The following is a 25986-nucleotide window of genomic DNA, read 5'->3' as shown; positions in this document are numbered from 1 at the left end:
GCTCCCTACTGCTTCTCTTAAAAATCATTTTTCATAAATTTAATTGTAAATTGGCTTTCTTCCCCCCCCCGCAGCCTTGGCTTGAAGCCAAAGAGGAGCTGGAAAGTTGTTTAATTAGTAGGACAGTAATCGAGCCCATTGCCTCCCAGGATCGGAAGGGGACCCAGAAGCCTGAGCTCCCTCCTCTCCCCTAAATCCCTCAGGAGAACCCAGAGCCAGGGAGGAGAAGCAGCTCCCTCTCTCTGTCGGTGCTGCCTGTGGGGAGGGTGTCCAGCAGGAAGGGGGGTGCAGGCAGCCCCTGGGGGTTGTAGAGGGGGCAGGACTGGTACTCACAGGGCCACTCGGCCCAGGCGTAGCGCAGGCCCAGCACCAGCATCCCACAGCCACCCAGGGCCAGTGTCACCGTGCGGGACCCCACGGCCACCACCGGTGCCGGCAGCCACCGGCACGGGGACGCCTGGCTGGAGCAGCACACCTGGGGAGGGGAGAAACCCTCATCAGCGTGGCCTTCCCCTCTCCCAGCCCCTCGGGGAGGATTTCCTACCCCTCACCTCGAATGACCGTGTGTCCCTCTGACGGCAGATGAGCTCCTGGCTGTAGGTGACGTTCAGCAGCCCCCTGGTCACCTCCAGGACGGCCCGAGTGGGATATGGCCCCTGGAAAACCAGGTCTTTGTCCCCGTATGCCACAGCCCTGGCACCCAGCAGCAGCCGGTGTGCCACGTTCTGCTTGTCCCGAGGGTGGATGCTGCCAAGGAAGAGGAAGGAGATGGGGTTGGTACCCAAAAGCTTCATCCCTACACCCTCACCCCGGCCCGAGACTTGCCTGCCGTAGGGAGAGTGCTCGTCGCCCAGATCCATGGCTACGGCCATGAAGGTGCCGGGCATCCTGGCATTGGGAACAACCCCCAGGTCGGCTGTTTGGTGCCAGCGGAGCCGGGCAAAGCTGTCATCGGGGCTCTCACGGCGGTAGGTGGACAGCTGCAAGGCAGGGGAAGAACGGGGGAGTGGCTTAGCCATCACTCCCAAAAACGGCCACTCTGGCCCCTGCCTGCGATTCAGCACCCAGCAGGACCCGCCCGTGTGTTTACAGCATCCTCTCCCTGCTGCCAGCTTGGATGTGGCCTCCAGTGTGGGAAAGGGTGGGTAAAACCTTCCTGGGCAACCCCATGGGGGTCCTGCCTCTCATGCCCCCAACCTGCACGAAGCCGAAGGGGAGGAGTGGCTCCGTCTGTCCGGCTGATCCAGCGTGGAAAGCGCGGCGCCAGTCGGCGATGAGCGCGGGGAAGGTGCAGTTGTACCGGTCCGTGTGCAGGAAGGCGTTGGCCTCACCTGTCCCACAGAGAGAGGGGCTGGTGAGAGCCCCGTGGGACAGCAGGGGCTGCTCCACCCCGGGGGGATGCAAACAGGCTCACCCTGGTACCAGGCGATGCCCCGCAGGGTCATGTTGAGCAGCGGGTGGATCATGGCGTTCCAGAGCACGGATGGCGTTTGTGGGCCGGAGAGATGCCAGTGTGGGGAGGTGCTGGAAGACAGAGCTGAGCTTAAAGGGATTGCAAAGCACAAGGGTGGCTTAACCCTGCATGGTTAAAGCAAGCACCGTGCCAAAGGGGAGCTCTGGGGGCCTCATCTTCCCCCTCCACCCACCTAGATTTGCCCTACGCTCTCGGCATGGGAGGGGATTTTATCCAGAGGGGGACAAACAATGCACAGAGGGGACAGCAGGAGAGGAGGTGGGGTGGGAAAGGATGAGGATACTCCCCAAAAGCAGTGTGGTGCAGGGCAAGAGGTGTTTCCACAGCACCTTCTCTCACCTCCCCATGTCCTCCGGGAGCCCACACGCCTGCAGAGCCTGGCGGGAGGACCAGGCCTCGATGGGTGTTCCCCCCCAGGCCGCCTCCACCAGCCCGACAGGGGACCCCAGAGCCTCGTACAGGGAGCGCCCCAACAGCCAGCACACGGCCGAGAAGTAGGTGAAATTCCCGTGGCCCAGGTTTTCTGCTCAAGAAACAGTGGGCTGCAAGGGGATAAAGGGGGGGAAAAGCCATTTCCAGGCTTTCTTTTGGAGGCACGTTGCACTCACCAGCTGTGGGGATGGACCACGGCAAGGCAATCCGCTCCAGGTCCTCCAGCTCCACGTCGGAGCGGGCAGGCGCCGCGGCAAAGATGCGGATGTAGGGATAGCGAGCGGCGGCGGCGAGTTCCTGGCTGGCGTTGGCCACCTGGGGAAGGGGTGGGAGTGTGCGAGGTGCTTCCCTGCCTGATCCCTGCCTGATCCTGCCTGATCCATGCTGTGGGGCCTTACCTGCAGGACTGTCATTGCCATGTTGCTCTGCCCACTGCAAAGCCACACGTCCCCAAAGTAGATGTCCTGCAGTGTCACGTTCTCTGAGCCCTGCTTGGCCGTCAGTGCATAGGGACCACCCTGATCCATCGGGTCCAGGACAGCTGTCCATGTCCCAGAAGGTCCTGAAGGAAGAGGATGGTGCTTAGCTTCTACCAGCACTATAAAGATCTCAAGACCTTCACAGGGATATTAGATGAGCGGCCAGCAACCAGTGGGGATGGACAAGCTTCCTCACCACAGAGCTAGGCTGGGGAAATGGATTTTGGAAGCTCTCTGCCATCAGAGGGTCTTTCCTCCTGGAGGAATTTAGGGGTTAAAATAGAAAATCCGGAAAACAAATGTGTGTCAGAGCAGAAGCTGCTGGGAGGAACCGGGACTACAGGAGCAGCTTGGTGTGTGTGACACCGAGATGTCTCTGGCTAATTTTAGAGGTGCTGAATTGAGGCATGAAGATATTCTGCTGGAGCTTAGCATGGATTTTTGGGCCAGATCCTGTAGATCTCCTGGAATCACTGCTCTCCTATAAGACATCTCCAGGCTCTCCAGCTTGTGGAGGTGCCCTTGGGCAGCAGTTTTGCCCCCTCAAAGGTGATGAGCAGCCCCCCAACTCTCTAAGCAGGGAAGCAGCTGGGATTTGAGGTGCTCCTGAGCCCTCTCAGCCCCCAGGAAGTCTCTGCCTGCACGGGCGCCATCCTTTAGGGCTTAGAGATCCCAAGGGGGCACAGATAGAAAAAGAAGCCAGGAGTGCTCTGGAGATTCCCCAGAGATTGTTTGGATGGGGAGAGGAGCTAGATCCCCCCTCTCCCCTCGGCAGCCTCGCCGCTCGGCTCCAGCCTGTGCGGTGCCACCCACTCCAGCACCAGCTCGGCTCCCGCTGGGTGCCCACGGGATCCGCTGCTGGGAACCAAAGTGAGCAAAGGCTGAGGCTGGCAGGGATGGCTGAACCCCCCCAGATCTCCTGCAGAGGGGAAAGCATGATGTGGAGAAGTCATCATCGCCTCTGCACCCCCAGGAGACAAACCCAGGGGTGGTGACAAACCCCACTGGCTGCTCCTGTTTGGGCTCGGACGAGCTCCTCGGCCACCACAACCAACGGCCCCCAGTCCTTGGTGAGGGGCCGGGACTGACCTTTAACCTGTGCTGTTTTCTTCATGATGACGAGGCCCTCAGCCCCCGAGAGAGTCACGGTCACCTCGGCCCCCGGCTCCCCACGGCCCCACAGCACGGCCCCCGCAGGCTCCCTCTGCAGCACCATGTGGTCACCATAGTAGGAGGCAAAGCCGAGCATCCCCCCTGGAATCACCAGACAGGGCAAACATCAGCTTCAAGAGGAAAACAGCCTCTTAAATATTCCCTCTTAAACACAAATTATATGAGAATCCACTCAATTTACAGCTTCCTGGACAGCCTTAAGTGATTAAAATCACCCCAGAGATGAGGAAGCGGCAGGATTTGAAGTCCCCAGGAGAGAATTCATCTCCCAAAGCACAGAGAGTGTGTTACATCTTGTGTTACGCAGATTTGGACACAGATTTTGGTAAAAGTTCCTCTAATAACAGCATGGGAGTGTCTCTGCCAGCCCAGCCTTGCTGATAAATATGTTCTGATGTATTTTTCCCTTGGGAAAAAAGTTTGGCAAGGGTGGGATGGGAAACACCAGGCATGTGGCACTGGCAAAGACACCTTCAGCAGGGAGGGAAGCAGAGGGCTAAGCCCTGGCAGCCCCAAAAGCTCCATTTTTGGGGCGTGAAAAGAAAATAATGTTTGAAAAGGGGTTGGGGCAATGTTTGAGGGGCAATTTGGGGCAAGGATTCCAGCTGGGGCTCACGGAGCCCCATCTCCTCCGCAGCTCATCCCAGGCTGGGGTTTAAGCAAGGAACAGAACTCCTCTGCTCCCCGGGAATCAGCTGCGTCGCCGGTCCCACTGCCTCCTGCCATGAGGCTCCGGGAAGAACGAGTTATATAAAAAACAAGTCGGAGGAGAAAAAAAAAAAGAAAAAAAAATTAGAACTGAGACGCCAGGGAAGTGAGTGGAGGCTATAAAAAGCAGCTGGGAGGAGGGAAGGGAGGAGGGAAGGGAGGAAAGCCCACGAGACACGGCCGAGGAGCCGCATGTGGCTCCCACCTTACGTAAAGCACCGTCCCACGGCGGCAGCTCCGGGCCAAGGGCACCGGGGAGGGGGTGCGGCGTGAACGGTGTCAAAGTGGGGCCCAGAGGGTGCAAAGGGCGTCGAACTGGGGCTCCGGGAGTGCACCGGGCACTGAAGCAGCGCTTGGGGGGTGCGAAGGGTGTCAAAAAGGGGCTGGGGGGCCGGCAAGGGCACGAAAGCTGGGCTAAGCAGGGGTGCCAAAGGCATGGAAGAGGGGCTGGGAGGGCACCAGAGTGGGGCTCAGTGTGGAGGCAAAGTCACCGAAGGGGGTCTGGGGGTGCACAGGGCGTCAAAGTGGGGCTGGGGGGGTGCCAAGGTCCCCGAAGCGAGGCTCGGGGGGTGTGCAATGGGCACCAAAGCCGGCCGGGGGGGAGGTTAGGAGACGCCAAGGGCATGGAGGCCGGGCTGCTGGGGTGCCAAAGTGCCCCGAAGTGGGGTTTGGGGGGGGGTCCCGCTGCAGGGGTTGCCCGCGGGGCTGAGAGGGGGGCGGAGAGTGAACCCCCCCCAACCCTTTACCTGCCGCCACCGGAGCCTGAGCCAGCAGCGCCAGCAGCGCCAACGCCGCCATCCTGGGGGCACAACGGGCTGTGAGGGCGCCGGTGCCCCCGGTATCCCCCGGTACCCCCCCGCTGCCCCCCGGTGTCCCCGGACCCTCCGGTGGCCCCGCCCCTCTCCCCGCCCCGCGGGCGGGGCCACCGCATAGGGGGCGTGGCCTGTGTACGGTTGCCAAGCGACGGCGTCCGCACCCACGGCCTGAGGCGGTGGCGCGGCCCGGGCCGGGTCTGACAGCAGAGGCCGAAGGAGGAAACCGGGAGCGCGGGGGGACCCAAGGGACCCCGGCGGGCACTGAGGACACTGTGGGGACACCGTGGGACATCGGGGGGACATCGGGGGGACATCGGGGGGACATCGAGGGGACATCGGGGGCCTCCCCGCGCTCGCCCCCCCGCCCTCCCCGTGCCGCGCGCGCTGCGCGTGCGTAGAGGGGATCGCCCCCTAGCGGCGGCGCTGCCCCCTCTCCTCAGCCCTCCCCGCACCCCCTGGGCCCGCGGGTTCGAGTCCCGGCGCTGCCCGGTAGCACAGGGGGCTGCGGGCTGGGGTTAATCCCGGGCTGTTCTGCCACAGGGAGTCCAGGAGAGCGGCCATGTCCGTCCCGTTCTCCACCACCAGCGTGAGGGTGCCCGCCGGCTTCCAGAATCTGCTGGAGGGGCTGGTGCGGGAAGTGCTGCGGGAGCAGCCCGGCGACGTGGTGGCCTTTGCGGCTCAGCACTTCCAAAGGCTGCTGGAGCAGAGAGAGGGTGAGTGGCCCGGCCCAGCACCCATCCCCACACCGCCCCATGCTACACTGCCTGCCCAGCCTGTGTGGCATCACACCTGCTCCATGTCCCATCACCAGGGCATCAGGCCTGCCCCATGTGCCCATCACCAGAGTGTCAGTCCTGCCCCACATACCCATCATCAGGCCTCTCCTGAGGCCCGGCACCCACGGCGTCACACCTGCCCCATGTGCCCATCACCCGTGTCATTGTGCCTGCCCATGTGCCCATCAAGCCTCCTCTTTCCCCAGCTGGTGCTGTTGACCCAGTGGCGTGGGGAGCCCTGCTGGAGGACCACCGCCTCACCTGGCCCCCTTCCCAGGTAGGCCACCCTCCCTTCCAGGCCCCTCCAGAGGAATCTGGGTGCCGAGGGCTGCACTGGCTCCCTGCCCACACCCCGTTCCCACTGCCCTTGTCCTGTACCACCTAAATTTCCCACTTTTCTTCCAGGAACCGAAGGAGGCCAAGGACACAGGGGCAGCAGCAGGGGGAGCAGAGAGCACCCAGGGCACCGACACACTGTGATTCCACCCCAAAATGCCCAGAGAGACGCCCAGGGGGTGCACGTTCCCATAACCCTCATGAACCAGGACACCTCCCCAGGGACACGACCCCAGTGCTTGCCCCAAATCTCCCATTTCCCACCATCCGACCCCAAAACCAAAAAAAACCCCTTGATCCCACCCCGGCTCCTGCCCTTCTCCTGGGGGCTCCCATCCCACCCCTGCGGCGCTGCTTTAATGAGGCCTTTATTAGCGTTATTAGCGCTGACTGTTATTAGCACTGCTCACCTGAGATTTCTCCCCAAAAACTCCCGGGTTTGGGGCTGAGCTGAGCACGGGTTGATATTTTTAGCCTCTATATTTAGGCCCCTGCATCCCTGGAGGTTGGAAGAAACTTAATAACATCCCGGCGTGAAGAAACGATGTGACATTGCTCCTCTCCTACCCACCTCCAAGAGCTCAGATGCCTCTGCGGAATTTCGGGGTGTGTGCAGGGGTCCCCTAGTCTCACTCCAACCGGTGAACTTCATGTTTTCCCACCTGGAGTCGTTCCAAAATCCCCCCCTGCAATTAGTGATGGGGTTTGTGTTCTATTTTTGGGGGTGGTCTGAGCCCCCCATCCGTGCTCACTCCGTTTTTCCCTCCTCTTTCCTGTTTTCTCCGGCCGTATGCGGCGCTCGCCCACGGCACGGGGCACGATGGCAGCTCCCCTGGGAAAAACAGGAAGGAGGGATGAGGAAAAAAAGCTGGCGGGGACCCCGTGCCGGGGCTGATGCCAACCAGCTACGCCTTGACCCCCACTCCGGCACCGCCTCGCCGGCTGCCGGCTCCTGCTTCGGCAGCCGGCAACGCTGCCCGCCCAGGGCATCTTTCCAGCATCCAATTCCCATTTTGTTTTTAAGGATTCTTTCCTTTTTTTTTTTTTTTAAAGGATTTTTTAACACCTCAGTGCCAACCATCTCAAACCACAGCGGCGGGATGTTCCCGGCAGGTCTTGCCCAGCTGCGGTTGCCCGTCCTCCTCCCCTCCCAAAATCTGAGTTGTTCCCTCTGGAATTCAGATTTTGGAGGTGCTGGAGCACCTGGAAAAGCATCACCCGGATGAAGGGACCCGGGGAGGAAAAATGCAGAGCCTGGAATGGGCTCAAAACCCGCCGTTAATGATTAGAAATGTTCTGGCATTTCACGTCCCTCCTCCGCAGCCGCAGCCTGCGGGAGACGGCGGCGCTCGGTGGCTCTGCCAGGACTGGGGGGCCACGGCTGGAGCGGATTTTGGGGACTAACTGAGGGACTAATCCTAATTTTGGGGCTAACTTCCCAGATCCTTGATGGATGAATCACCCCGAAAACCCTTCCCTCTTCGCTCCCCCCAAACACGCTGTCTCCTCTGATCGGAGCGGGCAGCGATGGACCTGCAGGGTCTAAGAAAACAGGGAGAAGGATCCCAGAAGAGCTGCTGAGGCTTCTTCTGGAAGCTGGAGCGGGGTTTTCTGGAGCAGAGCTGTTCCCCACACGCCCAGCCACGCTGGTGGGAAGAGGTGGCGGTGGAAAAGCGTCTCCAGCAGGGAGAGTAGGGTGCCAACAGCTGGTGGAAGGATTGAGGGATGCTTGGGAGCATGTTCTGGAGGGGGATTTGTGTGCCTGGGTGCTGTGGGGTGGGGGTGACACCCATCAGCCTCCAAGTGTGGGTCAAGGTGGGGGGCAGGGGTGGGATGTACCTTGGATGAGATGGAATGGGGTGGAGTGGGATGGGGAGTGGGATGTCTGGGTGTCCTGGGGAGCTCAGGGTGACAGGCCACAAGGAGTGCCACCACCTGCATCCATCTGGAATGACCCTGGAGACAGAGATGGAGATGGGATGGGAAAGGGACAGGGCTAAGGATAGGGACAGGGATGAGGGTGATGATGGGGATGGGGAAAGGGATAGGGATGGGGACAGAAGTGATGGGGTTGAAGCTGGAAATTGGGACAGAGATGGGGATTATGAGGGGGATGGGGACAAGAATGATGATGGGGACAAGAATGGGGATGGTGACAAGAATGTGGGGACAAGAATGGGGATGGTGACAAGAATGGGGATGGAGACAGGGGAGGGGACAGGAACGGGGATGGGGATCATGACGGGGATGGTGATGGAGATGGGGACAGGCAAAATGGTGAGGATGGAGAAGGTGATGGAGGTGATGGGGATGAGATCAGGGATGGGGACAGGGCTGGTGGCAGCAGTGGGGACAGTGGCAGGAACAGTGAGAGCGATGTCAGTGGGACAGGGATGAGATGATGGCAAAGAGGAAGGTCAGTGCCACCAGGCCCCCAAGAACAACGACCCCAGGGTGAGCAAACCCACCCTGGGGCACTGGCAGGGCTGGGCTGTGCGGGTGGGCCGGGGGTGCCGGTGCCTGTCTGGGGGGGCCACGCCGTGTTTTGGGGGCCGGCCGGAGCGGCATCGGCGCCGAGCCCACGGGCGATTTATGCAGTTGCTTAGCAACTCCCAAACCCGGATTAGAGGAGAGCGAGGCGGGCGATGGGGGGGCTGCAGGCTGCAGCCCCCCGCATTGCCCTGGAGGTCCCTCCTCTTTCCTGGGCTGCCCCGGCTCACCCTGCCAGTCCCAGCACCTCGGCGTGGTCCGAGGCTGGAAGCAGGGTCTGCAGGCAGCACCAAGGGCCGGGAAAGCAGCTGGGGGTGCAGGTCTGGTTGGAGAGCACCCCAAATGTGGGGGGTTGGATGCTCCTGTGAGTGGGGAAGGGACCCTAGACCCCAAGAGTGGAGCCCACTCCTCTGTGTGGAGCCTGGAGTTGGGCACATCACCCCTGAGCTTAAGGGGGTGCTCGCTGGGACGTGGTGTCCCACCATGCCCACCCTTCCTCATCATTTTCATCCTCGCCATCCTCATCCACACTCTTCTTTGGGACCAAGTCCTAAGTAGGTCAAGAACAATTTTCCCCCTGTGCAAACGAACCCGGGGGGGGCAAAACCTCCCTCCAGCATCACTGTGGGCCAAGTGTCCCCCCAAAAAAATGCACACGTAGCCCCCATTTACTGCAGCTTTGTCCCCTCTCTCTCCAAAACAAAAAAACCCCTCCACGCCGAGGGCGAGCCCCGTCAGATCTTGGCTCGCGTCCTCCACATGTGATGTTGTGTTCCACGAAACTCCGAGGCGAGCTGCCGGCTCCTTTAAGTGTTAGGAGGGAGTTGGAGGCTGCGAAATAAAATTGGAGGAGGGAAAAAAAAAAAAAAAAAAAAAAAGAGGAGAAAGGGAGGAAAAAAAAAAAATAAGACACCCCCCCCTTTTCCCCCCCAAAAGCCTGGCAGGGGTGTCGGGCTGATAGGCTCGCCCGGAGGAAAGCGCATTACGTAGGCAAGCGGCTCCGCTCAACTTGCCACCTGCGCCGGGAGAGCTGCCGGGGAAGCGAGATCCTGCCGGAGCCCCTCGCCCGCCGCTGGCCGCCCACCCGCCCTCCGCCATGGACTGCTGCAATGTAGGTCCCCCCTTCCCCCTCTCCCCCCCACCCGGCACCCGCTTTTCCGCCTTTAATCCGTTATTAGCGTTGAGGTCCGGGGGCGGCCGAGGGGGTTTGGGGTGGCGGGGGCGGGGGGTGCGATGGGTGCTGCACCCAAGAGCTCAACCAACTCCACGTCTCCCCCCGACCCCAGCGCTGCTGCAGCCCCCCAGGCCCATCTCCCCCCAGCCCCCCCGCCCCAAATCCCCCTCCTGCCTCGCACCAGTTCAGGGACCATCCCGCCGGGGCCACAGCACGGGCAGCGTCCTGCATCCCACAGCCCGCTCGGGAAAATCACCCCCGTCCCCAAATCCAGCTTTTTTTTAAGCTTTTCCTTCCCCCTCCTCCACCCTCTAAATTACTGTCCAGGCGGGATCGGGGGTTGCCTGTGGATGAAGGGATCAACTGGAGCTGCACCCCTCGCTCCTCACCCGAGGGTGAGCTCCCCTTGCTGCTGGCCGGCTCGGGGAGCTGATCCGGCACAAACCCACATCCTTTTCCCCCTCTCTCCTTGTTTTCCCTGACTTTTTCTGCCCCTCTCCCCCTTTCTTCCCCCCTTTCCTCTTTTTTCTTTCTTTTTTTTCCCCTTTCCACACTTTTTTCCCCCCTTTCCCCGCTCCTGCTCAGGTGGTAGCACCGGGAAAAGCCCCCATCCCTCCTCCTGGGCACCTCCAAAGAGGCAAAACCCACCCTGGGTATAGGATTTCTCCTCTCTGGATATGGAATTTCTCCCCGACATATAGGATTTTTTCCCTCATATATAGGATTTCTCCCTCTGAATATAGGATTTCTCCCTTAGATACAAGTTTTCATCCCCTGCGTAGAGGTTTTTATCCCATGGATATGGTATTTGTCCCCTCAATATAGGATTTCTGCCCTGGATATAGGGTTCCCCCACCTATGTAAAAGATTCCTCCAACTAGACATAGGATTTCTCCTGTGGATTTAGGATATGTCCCCCTGGATATGTTTTTTTTCCCCTGAATATAGGATGTCTCCGCTGGATATGGCTGTTTTTTCTCCTGAATATACAACTCCCCCACCTATATATAGGATTTCTCAACCTGGATATAGGTTTTCACCACCTGTATGTAGGATTTCTCCCCTGAATATAGGATCTCTCCCCTGGGTATAGGAAATTCCCCTGCATATATAGATTTCCTCCACCTGTATATGGTATTTCTCCCATGGATGCAGCATTTCCTCTCTCTGAATATAGGATTTCACCCTTGGATATAGGATTTCTTCCATGGATATAGGATTTTTCCCATGGATATAGGATATTTTTCGCTGTATATAGGTTTTCTCCGCCGACTGTAGGATTCCCTCCCCCAGATATAGTATTTCTTCCCTGGATATAGGTTTCTCCCTCTGTATATAGGATTTCTTCCCTGGATATAGGATTTCCTCCCTCTGGATATAGGATTTCTCCCCTGGATATAGGATTTCTTCCCTGGATATGGGTTCCCTCTCCTCCCCCCATATATAGGATTTCTCTCCTGAATGGAAGATTTCTTTCCTAGCTATAGCATTTCCTTCCCCTGGCTATAGGATTTCTGCCCTGGCTATAGGATTTCTCCTCTGGCTATACCATTTCCACCCTGGACATATCACTTCCACCTTGGAGCCGTCACTTGAGCTGCTGCTCCTTTGCTCCCCTCACCTTTGGCAGCGGTAAAACAACCTGAGCAACTCTGTGGAGCCGTGGCCACTCTCTGGCAGGATGAACACCCTCCCCCCTCCCAAAATCTACAGCTTCCAAATAACCCCCCCCAAAAAAACTCCTTTAAATACTTTTGAGCCCCTCGGGGGAGACAAGAAAGCTTCACTCCCTGCCCAGCATCCAACGCTGGCTCATTTCCAGTTCATTTCTTTTTCCTGTGGGTTTTTTTTTCCCTCTTGGTCTCGGTGCTGGGTCCAACTGCTCCAGTGGGATGTGGCAGGAGGGGACTGGGCTGTAGTGATTTATCCTTGGAGGGGCTTTTCCTCCCCTCCAGCATCACTCCCTTCTCAAATTTCCCACTGTTTTCAACCAAAGCCCTGGGGAGGGATGCAGGAGGATGCAACAGGTTGTGAGGGAGGGGGAAACAGAGGCATGAGCAGCTTGGTTTGTACAATGTGGCCCCCCCACCCTGCAAAAAATCCCCCCCAGAACCCATCCTCTGCTCCCTGTGTCAGAACCCCCAGGAATCAGGATCCACCCAGCTGAGTTCTTGCAGCTGGGTGGCCCAGGGTGGGATTTAGGGATGGGCAGGGGGTGAAGCATCTTCCCTTGCTGCACCTTCAGTTGCAAAGCCCCCAAGGCTCCTGCAAGAGACCCCGATTTTTAGCAAACCCCCTCATTTTTAGCAAACTCCTTCATTTTTAGCAAAGGACCCTCATTTTTAACAAATAGACCTAATTTTTACGACACCCTCCACTCCCCCCTAATTTTTAGCACAGGGGCTAATTGAGGACCTTCTGGAATGGATCCCTTTGGGGAGGGGGATACCCTGTTTGAGGTCCCACCAGCTGTAACCCTCGCCTTGCCGCCACCAGGAGGGAGCCTGCACAAAGCTGGACGAGGACATCCTGGACATCCCTTTGGACGATCCCGATGCCAACGCGGCGGCCGCCAAGATCCAGGCTAGTTTCCGTGGCCATATGACCCGCAAGAAGATCAAAGGGGGGGAAATCGACCGGAAAACCAAGGACGCCGAGTGCGCCAACAGCACCCGCGGCGGCGACCTCCGCAACGGAGACTAGGTACATCCCAAACCCGCTTCCAACCCCCAGAACGGGACCACTGGACAAGGATGCTGCTCTGAGCATCCTTTGCTGTGTTGATTTGGGATGGAGCATCCTTCCCTGCGCAGATTTGGGATGGAGCATCCTTCTCCATGCTGATTTGGGATGGAGTGTCCTTCCCTGCACAGATTGGGGATGGAGCATCCTTCTCTGCACAGATTTGGGATGGAACATCTTTCTCTGCGCAGATTTGGGATGGAGCATCCTTCCCCGAGCAGAGTTGGGATGGAGCATCCTTCCCTGCACAGATTGGGGATGGAGCATCCTTCCCCATGCAGATTTGGAATGGAACATCCTTCCCCGTGCAGATTTAGGATGGAGCATCCTTCCCCATGCTGATTTGGGATGGAGCATCCTTCCCTGCACAGATTGAGGATGGAACATCCTTCTCTGCACAGATTTGTGATGGAACATCCTTCCCCATGCAGATTTGGGATGGAGCATCCTTCCCTGCACAGATTGGGGATGGAACATCCTTCTCTGCACAGATTTGGGATGGAGCATCCTTCCCTGTGCAGATTTGGGATGGAGCATCCTTCCCCATGCTGATTTGGGATGGAGCATCCTTCCCTGTGCAGATTTAAGATGGAGCATCCTTCCCTGCGCAGATTTGGGAGGAAGAAGGGGTTTTTCCTCCCAGGAGATGGAAGCACGCGAGCAGGCAGCCCCTGCCTTGCCCTAATTTTGGGCGCGCGCCGTAGTAGTTGGGAAGGATGGGAAGTAGGATGGGAAGGCGCAGCCCTAGATTTGGATTGAATCTCTCCCTTAGCAACACCACCCCGAGCGCCTCGCCTCAGCACATGCTATTTTTAAAAGCCTGTGTCACAGTCTCCTGGCAGGAAAAGGTAAATTTAAAAAGCGCCCACGGTGCCGAGGCCGCGTGGCATCGGAGCCCGGGGGGCGGCTGCTCCGTGCCCGGGCCGTGCCCTGTGCCGAGCCGACACCGGGAGCGCGGAATGGCCTCGGATACCGGGAATGCTGGTTTGGGGTTAGCGGCGGGGAGGGCGTGATGCAGGCTTGGCCACGTGTCTGTGGCGGGGCTGGTGGGGATGGAGCAGGGATGGGACTGGGATGCAGTGAGGATGAAGTGGGGATGCAAGGAGGATGCAGTGGAGATGTAGTGGGAAGGAACAGAGGATGCAGTGGAGATTCAACAAGGATGCAGTGGGGATGTAGTGGGAAGGAACTGAGGATGCAGTGAGGAAACAGTGGGGATTCAAAAAGGATGCAATGGGGCAGCAACGGGAATGAACTGAGGCTGTAGCAGGGATGGAACTGGAATGCAGCTGGGATGTAGTGGGGATGAACTCAGGATGGAGCGGGGATGGAACTTGGATGCAGAAGGGATAAAGTGGATGCAATGGGAATTGAACTGGGATGTAGTGCAGTGGCAGCGGGGATGCAGTGAGGATGCAGTGGGAACTCACTGGAGATTCAGGGAGATGCAGTGGGGATGTGCTGATGAGTGGGAATTCAGTGGGGCTGTGGTGGGAACAAATTGAGGATGCTGTGGGGATTTAGGGAAGATCCAGTGGGGACACAGTGGAAACACAGTGAGGACACAGCAGGGATGCAATGGGGAAGCAGTGGGGATGTGGTGGGGATGCAGTGTGAAAGCAATGAGGATTCAGTGGGAGTGCAATGGGAAGGAACTGAGGATGCAACAGGGATTCAGTGAGGGTACAACGGGAATGAACTGAGGATGCAGTGGGAATTCAGTGGGGCTGCAGTGAGGACTCGGTGAGGATGCCCTGGGGCTGCAGTGGGGAAGCAGCTGCCAAGTGCAGGTGCTGTGCAGCTCCTTAGGGCCTGGAGGTTCCTCAGGGCTGCCTCGTTAGGGGGGCTGAGCAGGCTGGCAGCAGGGGGGACAGGCTCTCCCCCTCTGCCCCCCTCTGCCAGGGTGCTCTGCCCAGGGAGGTGCAGGCTGGGGGTCCCCCCATGCTCCCAGGCTGGGTGAGGGCAGGGTGCAGGCAGCAGTGGAGCCAGGACAAGAGTGCAGGCAGGGTGTGGGTGGGCTGCAAGTAGGGCACGGAGAGAGTGTGGGCAGGGGGAGGGCACAGAGACAGTGCAGGCTGCAGGAGCAGTGCGTGGGCAGGGTACAGGCAGGGTGCAGCTGCAGGGCACAGGGTGCAGGTAGGGTGTGGAGAAGGTGCAGGCAGGACACCGGCAGGGTGCAGGCAAGGCTCAGGGTGTAGGGTGCAGGCAGGGTGCAAGTAGAGCACAGGGTGCAGGGTACAGGAAGGGTGCAAGCAGGGCTCAGGGTGCAGGCAGGGCACAGGGTGCAGGCTGGGCACAGGGTGCAGGCAGGGAGCAGGCAGGGCTCAGGGTGCAGGCAGGGTACAGAGTGCAGGCAGGGCACAGAGTGCAGGCAGGGCTCAGGGCACAGGCAGGGCTCAGGGTGCGGGGTGCAGGCAAGGAGCAAGCGGGGCTCAGGGTTCAGGGTGTAGGGTGCAGGCAGGGAGCAGGCAGGGCTCAGGGTGCAGGCAGGGCACAGGGAGCAGGCAGGGCTCAGGGCACAGGCAGGGCTCAGGGTGTAGGGTGCAGGCAGGGAGCAAGCAGGGCTCAGGGTTCAGGGTGTAGGGTGCAGGCAGGGAGCAGGCAGGGCTCAGGGTTCAGGGTGTAGGGTGCAGGCAGGGAGCAGGCAAGGCTCAGGGTGCAGGCAGGGCACAGGGAGCAGGCAGGGCTCAGGGCGCAGGCAGGGCTCAGGGTGCGGGTGCAGGCAGGGCCAGGCCCAGGGCTGACTGCTCTCTCCTTGTTGCAGGGGCCACCAGCCGCTCCCCGGACCCCCCTCGCCACCGGCCCCCCCCGCCGCCGCCCGCCGAGGCCCAGGAGCCCCCGCTTTGCCCCATCGCCCCCCGCATGCGACCCCCGGAGCCCCGCAGCAGCCAGGCCCTGCCCCCACCCCCGGCTGCCCCGCCCCGCCCCGGAGACCCCCCATCCCAATAAACGCCCCTGCCAGAGCCCCGGGCTGTCCTTGGTGCCGTTCCATGTCCCCGGCGGAGGGTGAGGTCACCGCGGGGCACAGCGGGGAGGGGCACGGGGCGGGTGGTGCCCAGCACTGATGTCACACGCGCGTGTGGGACATCGTGCGGGCACGTGTGACATCACTGCCAGCCGTGTGACGGCGGGAGTGACATCACGCACTTGCACAGGGCGTGGTGTGACGTCGCTGGTGGGTGGGAGAACACTCGTGGGGTGCTCCCGCCCCGAGGTGGGTGGTGACGTCACTGCTGGACGTGTGACAGCTGCTGTGACACCACAGAGGTGTGTGTGATGTCACTGCTGGATGTGTGACACTATAGGGGGGTGTGTGATGTCACTGCTGGATGTGTGACACCATAGAAGGGTCTCTGATGTCACTGTGGGATGTGTGACACCACAGAGGTGTGTGTGATGTCACTGCTGGATGTGTGACACCATAGAGGTCTGTGTGATGTCACTGTGGGATGTGTGACACCATAGAAGGGTCTCTGATGTCACTGCTGGATGTGTGACACCACAGAGGTCTCTGATGTCACTGCTGGATGTGTGACACCACAGAGGTGTGTGTGATGCCACTGTGGGATGTGTGACACCATACAAGGGTGTGTGATGTCACTGCTGGATGTGTGACACCATAGAGGTGTATGTGATGTCACTGTGGGATGTGTGACAAAATCCAGGGGTGTGTGACATCACTGCTGGATGTGTGACACCATAGAAATGTGTGTGATGTCACTGTGGGATGTGTGACACCATAGAAATGTGTGTGATGTCACTGTGGGATGTGTGACACCGTACAGGCATGTGTCATGTCACCACTGGCTGTCTGATGCTGGGTGTGACATCATGCAGGCCTGCACGACATCACTCATGGACGTGTGACATGCCTGTATGGCATCAAACAGGCAGGAGTTGGAAGCTGTGATGTCACACACTCGTGGTGACATCGTGGTGACAGGTCACAGGGTGTGAAACACACGTGCACCACAGTGTCACCTCATCCCAAGAACCTTGGCTGGTGCTGTGACGTCACCCCGCCCTGTGACCTCACCCAGAAGGCTGTGGGACCCCCCCAACCCCGAAATCCCCACAAACTCACCTAAAGCGCCGGTGCTGGGCAGCACAGCAGCTTTTAATCAGAAAACTCCTAAAAAAAGTGCGTCCCCTGCCCGCCCATTGCCTCCCGCCCCCCACTTTTAATGGTCTTTTATGAAAAATCCTCCTTTCCACTGATATATAGATATATAAAAAAAATAAGAAGCCCCACACCCCCCTCGCCGGGGCAGGACCGGGGCTGGTTTGGGGGGTGATATTTACGGGGAGACTCAGCCCCCCCAAACCCAGGGGGCCCCTGCACCCATTAAACATCCCCACGACGAGTCCAGCTGCTCGAGGCATGTGTTAAAAAGAAAAGGAACCCAAAAAGGGACAAAACCACCCCAGAAAACGGGGGTGGGGTGGGGTTGAGGGGTGTGTGTGTGTGTGCTGGCTCTGGGCACCCCTGGTGTTTGAGGGGAGGTGCTCACACCAAGGAGCCGGCTCGGCTCTGCGCCGGCACCATGACCGGGACGGCGCCCGCCCGGGCCAGGCTGGAGGGGGGCAACGCTCCCGGGGGGGCGGCCGGGTCCTGGTGGCGCCGGGGGGTCCCGTTAACGGCGGGGGGAGGCAGGTTGGGGGGGCGGCCCCCTCCCCGGGGCGGGGCTCCCCGGTAGCTGCCGGTGGCAGTGAGGATGGAGGCGGTGTCAGAGGGGGGTCTGGCCGCGTAGAGTTTGTCCCGGGGGCCGGCGATGGAGGACAGGGTGCTGGTTTTGGAGATGGTGTCCGAAGCCGGTCTCCTCGCCCACGACGGGGTTTTGGGCGCCACAGCGTCCTCCCTGCCAAGAGGGGAGACTGTCGGAGAGAGTGGCACCGGGAACCCTGACATTCCCAGCCCTGGCATCCCCTCCCCGAGCAGCGGGGCCGCCCAGGTTGAGTAGAGTTCCTGGACCCCCAAAGAGGGGGACAAAAGGGAGTGGGGGGAAAACAGAGGTGGAAAATGCCTCCATTAACTCTGAAACCTAATGATAACTGGACAGAGGTGGAACCCTCACCCCCCCCCCTTGTTAACTCTGAAGCTCAGTGATAACCGGCCAGAGATCAGTAACTCCCTCCCCACTGTTAATTCTGAAATTTAGAAAAGACTGGCCCTAGGTGGGAACCTCCTCCTCCCCCATTAACGCTGAAACCCAGCGAGGGCGATTTGAACCTCCCCCACGAGAGGAGCCTCACTTGATCTCGTTGGCTCCCTCCTCCTGGCTGTCACGTTTCTTCCTCCTGTAGCCAACAACCCGCTGGGCAAAGAAGATGATGGTGGCGAGGGCGCCCAGGGAGCCCAGCACGGCGCCGGCGATGACTGCTTTAGTGCTCGCTGCCAGGGAGACACGGAGAGGTCCCTTAATCCCACAGGGATCCCACGGGGACCTCATGGGGACCGTGTCCCCCTCTCCCCGACCCTGCGGACACGTACTCACTTGACTGCACCTCCAGGACGATGCTGCACTTCTCAAAACCCGCTCGGTTTTCGGCTGTGCAGACGTAGAGACCCGACATTTCCAGGGAGAGGTTGGTCAGCCTGAGGGTACCCCTGGCCAGGTCTGCGGGTGGAAAATTTGGGTTCTGCCCCACAGTCCCCCCCCTCACCGCCCCCTCCTCGTGCAGGGAGTGGGCAGGAATCCCCCAGCTGAAGCTTCAGGGGATATTCCAGCCCACCCGATCCCCCCCAGAGGTGCCCCCTTACCCTGGGCCGGGGGGAAGAAGACCTGCGGGGTGGGGTCCGTGCGCTCCCACTGGTACGTGGGCGAGGGTTTCCCCTTCTTGGAGGAGCAGCTCAGGGTCACGTTGGCGCCCACGGTGGGGGTGCCGTGCAGTTGGCAGGCGGGGACGGCCGGCGGCACTGCGGGCACCAGCGTTAGTCCCGAGGGTCGCCACGGGGAGGCCGAGGGGAGCCGCGCAGTCCGGCGGAGCCTTACCCAGGACGGTGAGGTTGATGACGCCGACATCCCTGCCCTCGGGGGCACCGTCATCCACCACGTTGACGGTGCACATGTACTGCCCCGAGTCGCGCTCGCGGGTGGCGTTGATGACCAATGAGATGTTGTGGGTGAGGACTGGGTACAGGAACCCCACGCGGGACTTCAGGTCCGTCTCCCCCACCTTCACCGTGCCGTCCAGGTACTTCAGGATCTGCACGGGGGAAAACACCCCCTTGGTCCCCTTGGCCCCTCCAGAGAAGGCGAAGAAGGAGAGAAAAGCCCCACAAATCCCATATTCTGCGGAGCAGCAGCTGCTGCAGGAGCCCCCTCCAGCCTCATCTGCCCTGAGCATCCTGAACTTGGGGACTGTGGGAACATGGGAACATCTCCCCACCGTGGACACCATGATCATCCCCCCATCATGAGCACCAAAACCATCCCCCCACACATCGTGGGCATCTCCCCCTCGTGGGCACCACAAGTGTCCCCCTATTGTGGGCATTTCCCCATTGTTGTGGGCACTATGAGCATCCTCCAAGGGCATTTCCCCATCCTGGGCATGACAAACACCTCCCTATGCAGGCATCCTGGGCATGCCCCCAGTGTGGGTGTCTCCATTCATGGGCCCAATGATGACCTCCCTGGGCACCTCCAGATCATGAGGACCATGGTCACCTCCCCCCGAAAGCATTTCCTGCTGTGGACACCACAAGCAGCTCCCTGCTGCAGGCACTGTGGGCACAACCTCGTTATGGGCATCTACAGATCACTATGGGCACTCCCCATCAAGGGCACTGCCCCATGGTGGGCACCACGCTTATCACCCCATGGGGGGCCCTGTGAGCTTCCCCCCATCATGGTCACTGCCTCATCATGGGCAACATGAGCTTCCCCTCGTCCTGGACACCACCCCATCACGAGCACCACGGGCAGCTCCCCACTGTAGGCACCATGGGTTCATCTCCATCAGGAGCATCCACCTGTCGTAGGTACCATGGGCACCAGGAGCATCTCCCCCACCACAGGAATCTCCCCATGGTGGTCACCATGAGCTTCACCCCATCATGGGCAACTCCTCACCATGGGCATTGCTGTGGGAACCACACCATGAGCATCCCCCCACTGTGGGCATCTCCCCATCATGGGCACCATGTCCTCATCACGGACACCTTCCCATGGTGGGCATCTCCCCATCATGGGCACTGTCAGGTTCCCTCTATCGTGGGCACCTTCCCAGGGTGAGCACCATGAGCATTCCCCCATCACAGTCACCTCCCCATCACGGGCATCCTCCCACCATGGGCACCGTGGCCACCACTCCCTGGTGGGCACCATAAGCTTCCCCCCATCGTGGGCACCACTGTATCACGAACACCACGAGGACCCCCACTTTATGGCCACCTCCCAGCTTGTCCCCTCTGTCCCCACACCCCTCTCACCTGGAAGGGGCCGGCATTCCCCTTGTGCAGCAGCCAGAGGATGTAGGGTTTCTCCTGGGAGTGGCTGGTGTACCAGACGGGCAGCACTGCCTGCTGCCCCTCCACGGCGAACACCGAGTCCGTCCCCACGTGCACCTCCAGCACGGCTGAGGAGACACCTGCCCGTGGGAAATTGGGATGTGACTCAACCCCAGGTGCCACTTGTCCATAGAACCTCACCGACTGTGGGAAAACCTCCTCGCTCGCAACGGAAAACCCAACAATCTCGGGTTATCACCAGGAAGCTGAGCCAGGAGGACATTTTGCCTCCTTCCCCGGCATGGGAAGGGCTTTCCGGCTGCTCCAGAGGATGCAAGACAATGCTGTTTCCTCCCATCCCGCTTCCCCCTGCCGCCCAGGATGGGAAAACCTCCAGCATAAATCCCCCCTCCTCCAGCAGCCAGACCCCCCCTTCACCTCAGTATTGGGGTATCCCCAACCCCCCCATGATGTTGCACCAGATCCCACGGGATTTATTTAGAGCAGGGGCCCCCATATGCACCCCACAAGCCTTCCCCAGCATCCCCCCTTTTTGCTGCCAGTGCTAAACCGGGATAATTCACGGATGGTCTTCCCTGACCCCGATCCCATTCCACCCCAAATATCCCATCCCAATCCCCCCATCCCTGTGTCCCCTGCACCCCAGCATCCCCCCAAACTCCACTGGATGGAGGTGATGGGATCTGAGTGGGTACCACGGACCGGAGGGGGATGTTTGGGATTATTCCCCAGCTTTGCCTGGGAGGCTCAGCCAGAAAATTAATCGGCTCAGGGAGGCTGAGTTTGTGCCGGGGTTGCTTTGTTTTTCCCGGGGGAACATCGAGGCCCCGCATCCCGGCGGCTCCATCCCTGCGTCCCGCCCATCGATCTGTGTCCCCGGCTGGCCCCGCTCCTGCCAGAGCCCCAGGGATGCTCCCGACGGGGACGCAGGGTGGAAAGGATGATCCTACCCCATCATCCCAAATCCTGGCTTCGGAGGGAAAACCCCCTGGGTTTGAAGGATTTCGGGAGCCTCCAACGGCCTCGCACTTTTCCCTAAGAGCTCAGAGGTTGTAATTGGATTTTTCCAGGGTGGGAAGAGGAAAACAAGGCACACTGGAGTATTTTTAGCCTCCTCCCGCATCCGTTCATCCCCCCACCCGGCAAGGCATCGGCGCTGCTTCCTGACGGAGCCTTCCAGCTCCGGGCAGGAAACTCTGCTCCGGCTGATAAGTCTTCTCAGGAATTAAAAAAAAAAAATAATTAAATTTCCCTTTCTCTGGTGAAAAACCGGGAGAAATCAGGCCTGGTCTGGTGAGGATGCGTAAAAATAGCTCACCCGGGCTAAGAACATAAACCCTTAAGTCCTGGAGGGGGTGGGGGGGATGCCCGAGGCACCTGCGGGTCCCAAATCATCGATATATTATTAGTATTATTAATTACATCAAGCTGTGGTATCGAATCCAACAGACAGCACGGAAAAATAATGCTAATTATAGTGTATTTATATGTAGCTATACAGATAACGGTATTAAATTTAGGGAGTGTGGAAGGAAATATGAGACGGCGACTCATTAAATTGGAATTTCCAGAATAAAATAGATCTTCGAGAACATATAATTTATAGTAATTATAAATATAGGTAGATTTTTGTGAGAATAGGGATAATAGGGGTGATGTGAGAGTTATAATGGTGCTCAGAATAATGAGAGTAATGATCAAAGTGAGAATAATAATTAGAAAGGTGATAATAATAACGATAAAAGTGATATTAATAATGATAATAGTGATAATGATAATAATAATTGTAATTTCAATAGTGATTATAATAATTACAACAGTGATTACAACAATTATAAATCATAATAATAATTATAACAGTGATAATAATGAGATTAAAATAATAATTATATTAATAATTATGAACACGGTTATATAGTTCATTAATTTTGCAGCTGGAATCATTAAATGATGCCACAGCCCCTAAACATTCCCAACAGCTGGGAAAATCCAGGTGTTTTCAGCCTGGCTCATCCATTATTAGGGATAAAGTTGTGTTAAACTGGGATAATCTAGAAGAAAATAGATGATATCCAACAATTATATCGTGATTTCTACTGGAAAAGAGATAACAGGTTATACACACCTTGTGGAATAATTACGAATTTGATTGTAGTTTAATGAAAATAATTATAATAGTTCTAATATTTATAGTTATGTATTATATGGTATTAATTATTATATTATAACAGTTATGATAATTCTATTTATTTATAACAGTTGTAAGTAATAATTATTATAATGATAATAATGGTCACTAAATAGTGATGACAGAGGAGATTATGATGATGATGATGATGATGATGATAATAATAATAATAATAATAATAATAATAATAATAATAAAGAAGTTCATCAATGATGCAGATGCCATTGATAAGTGACTCCTAAACCCTTGTGCATTCCCAACACCTGGGAAAATCCAGGTTTTTCATCCCAGTCCCTCCATCAGGAGCAGTTTTGGCCCTGATGCTGGGCCAAGAGGCGCCGAGGATCCTCCAGGCAACTGGGGAGGGGTGGATGGAGCTGGATCCCAAGGCTGCTCCCTCCCCCAAATCCCCTTTTTCGTGCCGCATTCGCCCCAAATTCCTCATCTCAGGCAGATGTGACCCTGAAGAGGGCTGGGAGAGCCGGGGCTGGAGCTGCAGGCACAGGAGGGACCGAACCCTCTGGCACAGCCCCAGCTTTGGCCACCTCGACGCTCCAAATCCTCTAATGCTTTAACCAGATCGAAAAAATTAAGCCGCTCTCGGTGCTCATACGTGTTTGGGGGGGCCCCGGGCACCTCCTGCCTCTCTCTGTGCTCAAAAACCTGGATTCTGATCCAGCTGCCCTGAGCTAAACACCTGCCCGGCTGCCTTCCCTCTGCTCCAGCCCATCTGCTGGGATTTTTTTTTCCATATGGAAAACCCAAATGAATTTAAATTTACCTTTAAAAATACCCTTACTTGTTGGGGTTTTTTGTCTTTTTTTTTTTTTTTTTTACCCATAGAATAAATATCTTTTAAATTACCACTGGAAATACTTTAAAGTTTTTTTCCCTATTGAAAGAAAAAAAAAAAAACAAACAAAAACTCACTTTAAATTTGCCTTTGAATTTTTTCCCTATGGGAAAAAATAAAAATCACCTTTAAATCCCTGCAACCTCGATATTAATCCCAGTGCTGATATCAACCATCCCATTCTCATCCAAAATATCATCATTTCAACCCCGAAAAAGCTGTTTCCCGGCTCACAGTGCAGCCTGAACCCCTCAAAAAAGCAACACCCCCAGGCCCCCCCCCAAGCCTCTGAGCCATTTACTGTATACAGGGAACTAAATCCCGGAGGCGGTTGGGGTTTGATGACCCCGGTTGATAGGATTAAGGCGCCGGAGTCATGTGAAACCCAGACCCAAATTAAATCCCAAAAGACCAAGCTCGGGATTTAAAATACACAGCGGGAATCTGGCCGGAAAAAGGACCCCTAGAAAAGCTTGGAAAAAGGTCAAGGAGCATCTCGGCGCTGCAGCCACTCGCCTCCCTTTTCTTATTTTCTTTTTTTTTTCTCAATTATTTTTGGGGAATTTTTTTTCCTCTTCTTCTTCCCTTAACTCCAACTATTTATAAACGGGCAGATAGGAGATGCCTGACTGTGGAGCAGTGTCCGTTGGGAAAATCCACAACGGCATTTCTCACGACCCCGGGGGTGGGGGGGGCGGGAGGAGCCGTATCCTCCGGAGAGACCAAATTTGGGGAAAAAAAATTAAATAAAACAAAAATCATACGTGACTCTGCTATAGATGGAAACGCGCTTCAACCCCTGCCGTGGGAGATGGAGGCAGGGATGGGATGGGAATGGGAATGGAATAGGATTAGGAATGGGATAGGGATGAGATTGGGGTGGGTTGGGGATGAGATTGGGGGTGGGACTGTGGATGGAACAGGTCAGGGAAAGGGATTGGGGATGGGATTGAGGGTGGGATAGGATAGGGAAAGGGATTTGGGATAGGATTGGGGATGGGATTGGAAAGGGAAAAGGGTTGGGAATGGAACTGGGGATAGGGTGGGACGGGATTGGGATGAGGACAGGGATGCCAAACATCACCCCTCATTTTGCTTTTCCCCATCACGATCCTGTGCAGATCCCACAGGATGAGGATGGATTGTTTGAAAGCAAATTTAAAGGAATCCCACACATTTGGGATTCAAAAGTGACTTTTTGCTGTAGTTTTGGGCTCTTGGTCGTCATAATGTCACATCCCAGGGCTCGGGCATGACTTGTTTTGGGGTAACCCATCACAACTCCATGCAAAAAACGCCGTCGGGATGCAACAAAGAAACACTCTGGTGGATTTAAGGACTAAGTGACCCTGTGCCTCGTCCCAACACCCTCCAATTAATTTTTATCAGGGAAGAAAACCTTCAAGGAGGGACAAGTGGCGGCTCCGGGACCCCCACCCAGCACCCCGCTGGGAGGAAATGCTGCTGCCATTGTTTTTGGGGCCGTTTCCTTTCCCCAAAGGCCTCTCCTTGGCTGGGAACGCCAAAGGACATTTCCCTTTGGAGCAACTGTGGCGTTTCAAAAAAAAACTCAAATAGGGTGGGAAAAATAGGGAGGGGAAGGAGGGAAAAACCCGTGAACGGAGAAGGGTTGAGCCCCCTCACCTCAAAACCAGCTGGGGTGGCTGTGGGGCACCAGTAAACAAGGGAAAAGGAAACCAAATGGATTTTTTTCCAGCTCGACGCCAGAGGGGAATTATCGGCTCCGACACATCGGAGTCCCCGGGGTGTCCCTGCATGGCTTTGGGTTTGGGGGTGCTGGAAGGTGCCATTTGGCAGCTTCAAGGTAAAAAATTGCTTTTCCCAGGGGGACCCAGATTTTCCCCACTCGGGACACCCCTAGATTGGGCCCCCCCACCTGCCAACCTGCCTGCTGGGGTGGGGGGACTGGGGCCACAGACAGGGGCAGGTGGGTGCTGTGACCCCCCTCAGCACCCCCAGGTCCTGCCCGATGCCACCCTAAAGCTTTCCAGGGTGCTATCCGGTGGTCCCGTGTTCCCGTGCGTCTTGCAGGATGTCCCGGGCTGCTCCACACCCTGCCCCGGTGACCCCCGCGGTACCCCCGGGTCCTGCCCGATGACCCCGCAAAAGCTCTCCCATGTCCTTCCTTGTGCATCCCTCGCCTCCCGACTCCTGCCGGGTGCTCCCCCGCGGTACCACCGGGTCCTGCCCCGTACCCGCCGCGTCCTGCGCGGTGCCACCGCTCCTCCCGCGTCTCGCCGAGCGCAGCCCCGGCACCGCCCGGCTCCTGCCGGGTGCGCTCCGGGTGCCGCGCCTTGGCCGGCGCATCCCCCGCTACCCCCGCGTCCCCCTCGGTGTGCCCCGAAAGCTCTCCCGCGTCCTGCCCGGCGCCCCCCGGTTCTCCCGCATCTTGTCGGGTGCCCCTCCCGGTACCCGCCGCGTCCCGCCCGGTGCCCCCCGGTGCCCGCGGGGCTCACCCAGCAGCGCCGCCAGCGCCAGCGCCGCCCGCCGCAGAGCGCCCATGGCCGGAGCCGCCGCCGCAGCAGGTGCCGGGGGGGGACCGGGAGGGACCGGGGGGGACCGGGAGGGGCCGCGGGGCGGGGCCCGCAGGTGGGGGAGGTGCCTGACGGAGAGGGCGGGGTGTATCCCCACCCACCCCATGGGGGTGTCCCATCCCAGGCAGTGACAATCCCCCCCCGCTCCCCCAGCCCACCTCTCCCCGGGGTCCAACCCCGTCTCCAGTCTTTGCACCGATTAATTAATTATATGGGTTATTATTAATTACATTAGGGTTAAAGGGGGCGTGGTGCAATGTGGCACCTCAATGTCCCACAGCCCCCTCAGAAGGGCACAGGGACCCCCAAACCCCCAC

At 58.0% G+C, this 25986-nt stretch overlaps 4 protein-coding genes across 8 annotated transcripts; 2 read left to right on the top strand and 2 right to left on the bottom strand.

The window, feature by feature from the left end:
• Positions 1–63: 63 nt before the first annotated feature.
• Positions 64–5155, bottom strand: SIAE (sialic acid acetylesterase). 2 transcript variants are annotated; one of them, XM_032709673.1, is made up of 10 exons: positions 5013–5155; positions 3475–3639; positions 2305–2468; positions 2083–2221; positions 1814–1997; positions 1415–1524; positions 1198–1331; positions 826–980; positions 552–747; positions 64–475 (listed from the first exon to the last, which is right to left on the bottom strand). In XM_032709673.1, the coding sequence occupies exons 1-10, from the start codon at positions 5062–5064 to the stop codon at positions 200–202; spliced, it is 1575 nt and encodes a 524-aa protein (XP_032565564.1). In that variant the 5' UTR covers positions 5065–5155; the 3' UTR covers positions 64–199. The 2 variants fall into 2 exon arrangements, with proteins under 2 accessions (XP_032565564.1, XP_032565565.1); XM_032709674.1 differs by lacking the exon at positions 5013–5155 and adding an exon at positions 4472–4555.
• A 39-nt stretch (positions 5156–5194) lies between these two features.
• On the top strand, positions 5195–6738 carry SPA17 (sperm autoantigenic protein 17). Of its 3 annotated transcripts, none has more exons than XM_032709618.1 (4): positions 5195–5276; positions 5622–5794; positions 6064–6134; positions 6263–6738. In XM_032709618.1, exons 2-4 carry the CDS (start codon positions 5641–5643, stop codon positions 6335–6337), a joined length of 300 nt encoding a protein of 99 aa, XP_032565509.1. In that variant the 5' UTR covers positions 5195–5276; positions 5622–5640; the 3' UTR covers positions 6338–6738. The 3 variants fall into 3 exon arrangements, with proteins under 3 accessions (XP_032565509.1, XP_032565508.1, XP_032565510.1); XM_032709617.1 differs by having other exon boundaries at positions 5204–5294; positions 5620–5794; XM_032709619.1 differs by having other exon boundaries at positions 5209–5335.
• Positions 6739–9615: 2877 nt separating this feature from the next.
• NRGN (neurogranin) lies at positions 9616–16968 on the top strand. 2 transcript variants are annotated; one of them, XR_004360751.1, is made up of 4 exons: positions 9765–9794; positions 12354–12560; positions 15364–15866; positions 16027–16968. XR_004360751.1 is itself a non-coding variant. In XM_032709620.1 (3 exons), exons 1-2 carry the CDS (start codon positions 9780–9782, stop codon positions 12558–12560), a joined length of 222 nt encoding a protein of 73 aa, XP_032565511.1. In that variant the 5' UTR covers positions 9616–9779; the 3' UTR covers positions 15364–15564. The 2 variants fall into 2 exon arrangements, 1 of the variants encoding a protein (XP_032565511.1); XM_032709620.1 differs by lacking the exon at positions 16027–16968 and having other exon boundaries at positions 9616–9794; positions 15364–15564.
• ESAM (endothelial cell adhesion molecule) lies at positions 15897–25639 on the bottom strand. The gene is made up of 7 exons (XM_032709616.1): positions 25592–25639; positions 20035–20192; positions 18593–18806; positions 18361–18516; positions 18095–18217; positions 17853–17991; positions 15897–17458 (listed from the first exon to the last, which is right to left on the bottom strand). Exons 1-7 carry the CDS (start codon positions 25635–25637, stop codon positions 17107–17109), a joined length of 1188 nt encoding a protein of 395 aa, XP_032565507.1. The 5' UTR covers positions 25638–25639; the 3' UTR covers positions 15897–17106.
• Between the last annotated feature and the right edge of the window lie 347 nt (positions 25640–25986).

The sequence above is a fragment of the Chiroxiphia lanceolata genome, chromosome 23 (assembly GCF_009829145.1).
Source record: "Chiroxiphia lanceolata isolate bChiLan1 chromosome 23, bChiLan1.pri, whole genome shotgun sequence".
NCBI lineage: Eukaryota > Metazoa > Chordata > Aves > Passeriformes > Pipridae > Chiroxiphia > Chiroxiphia lanceolata.
The sequence above is the reverse complement of the archived record's forward strand: the minus strand, read 5'-3'. Positions and strand labels throughout refer to the sequence as shown.

What these genes read in the sequence shown, in the direction of transcription:
- SPA17 (XM_032709618.1), top strand. Translation starts at nt 5,641, where the DNA reads ATGTCCGTCCCGTTCTCCACCACCAGCGTGAGGGTGCCCGCCGGCTTC. An exon ending in GCTGCTGGAGCAGAGAGAGG is followed by an intron (nt 5,795 to 6,063) that starts GTGAGTGGCCCG and finishes CTCTTTCCCCAG; the next exon opens with CTGGTGCTGTTGACCCAGTG. An exon ending in TCACCTGGCCCCCTTCCCAG is followed by an intron (nt 6,135 to 6,262) that starts GTAGGCCACCCT and finishes CTTTTCTTCCAG; the next exon opens with GAACCGAAGGAGGCCAAGGA.
- ESAM (XM_032709616.1), bottom strand. Translation starts at nt 25,637, where the DNA reads ATGGGCGCTCTGCGGCGGGCGGCGCTGGCGCTGGCGGCGCTGCTGG. An exon ending in CGTCCTGGAGGTGCAGTCAA is followed by an intron (nt 17,992 to 18,094) that starts GTGAGTACGTGT and finishes TCTCCCTGGCAG; the next exon opens with CGAGCACTAAAGCAGTCATC. An exon ending in GAGGGAGCCAACGAGATCAA is followed by an intron (nt 17,459 to 17,852) that starts GTGAGGCTCCTC and finishes CCCTCTTGGCAG; the next exon opens with GGAGGACGCTGTGGCGCCCA.
- SIAE (XM_032709673.1), bottom strand. Translation starts at nt 5,064, where the DNA reads ATGGCGGCGTTGGCGCTGCTGGCGCTGCTGGCTCAGGCTCCGGTGGCG. An exon ending in TCAGGCTCCGGTGGCGGCAG is followed by an intron (nt 3,640 to 5,012) that starts GTAAAGGGTTGG and finishes TGGTGATTCCAG; the next exon opens with GGGGGATGCTCGGCTTTGCC. An exon ending in GAAAACAGCACAGGTTAAAG is followed by an intron (nt 2,469 to 3,474) that starts GTCAGTCCCGGC and finishes CTCTTCCTTCAG; the next exon opens with GACCTTCTGGGACATGGACA.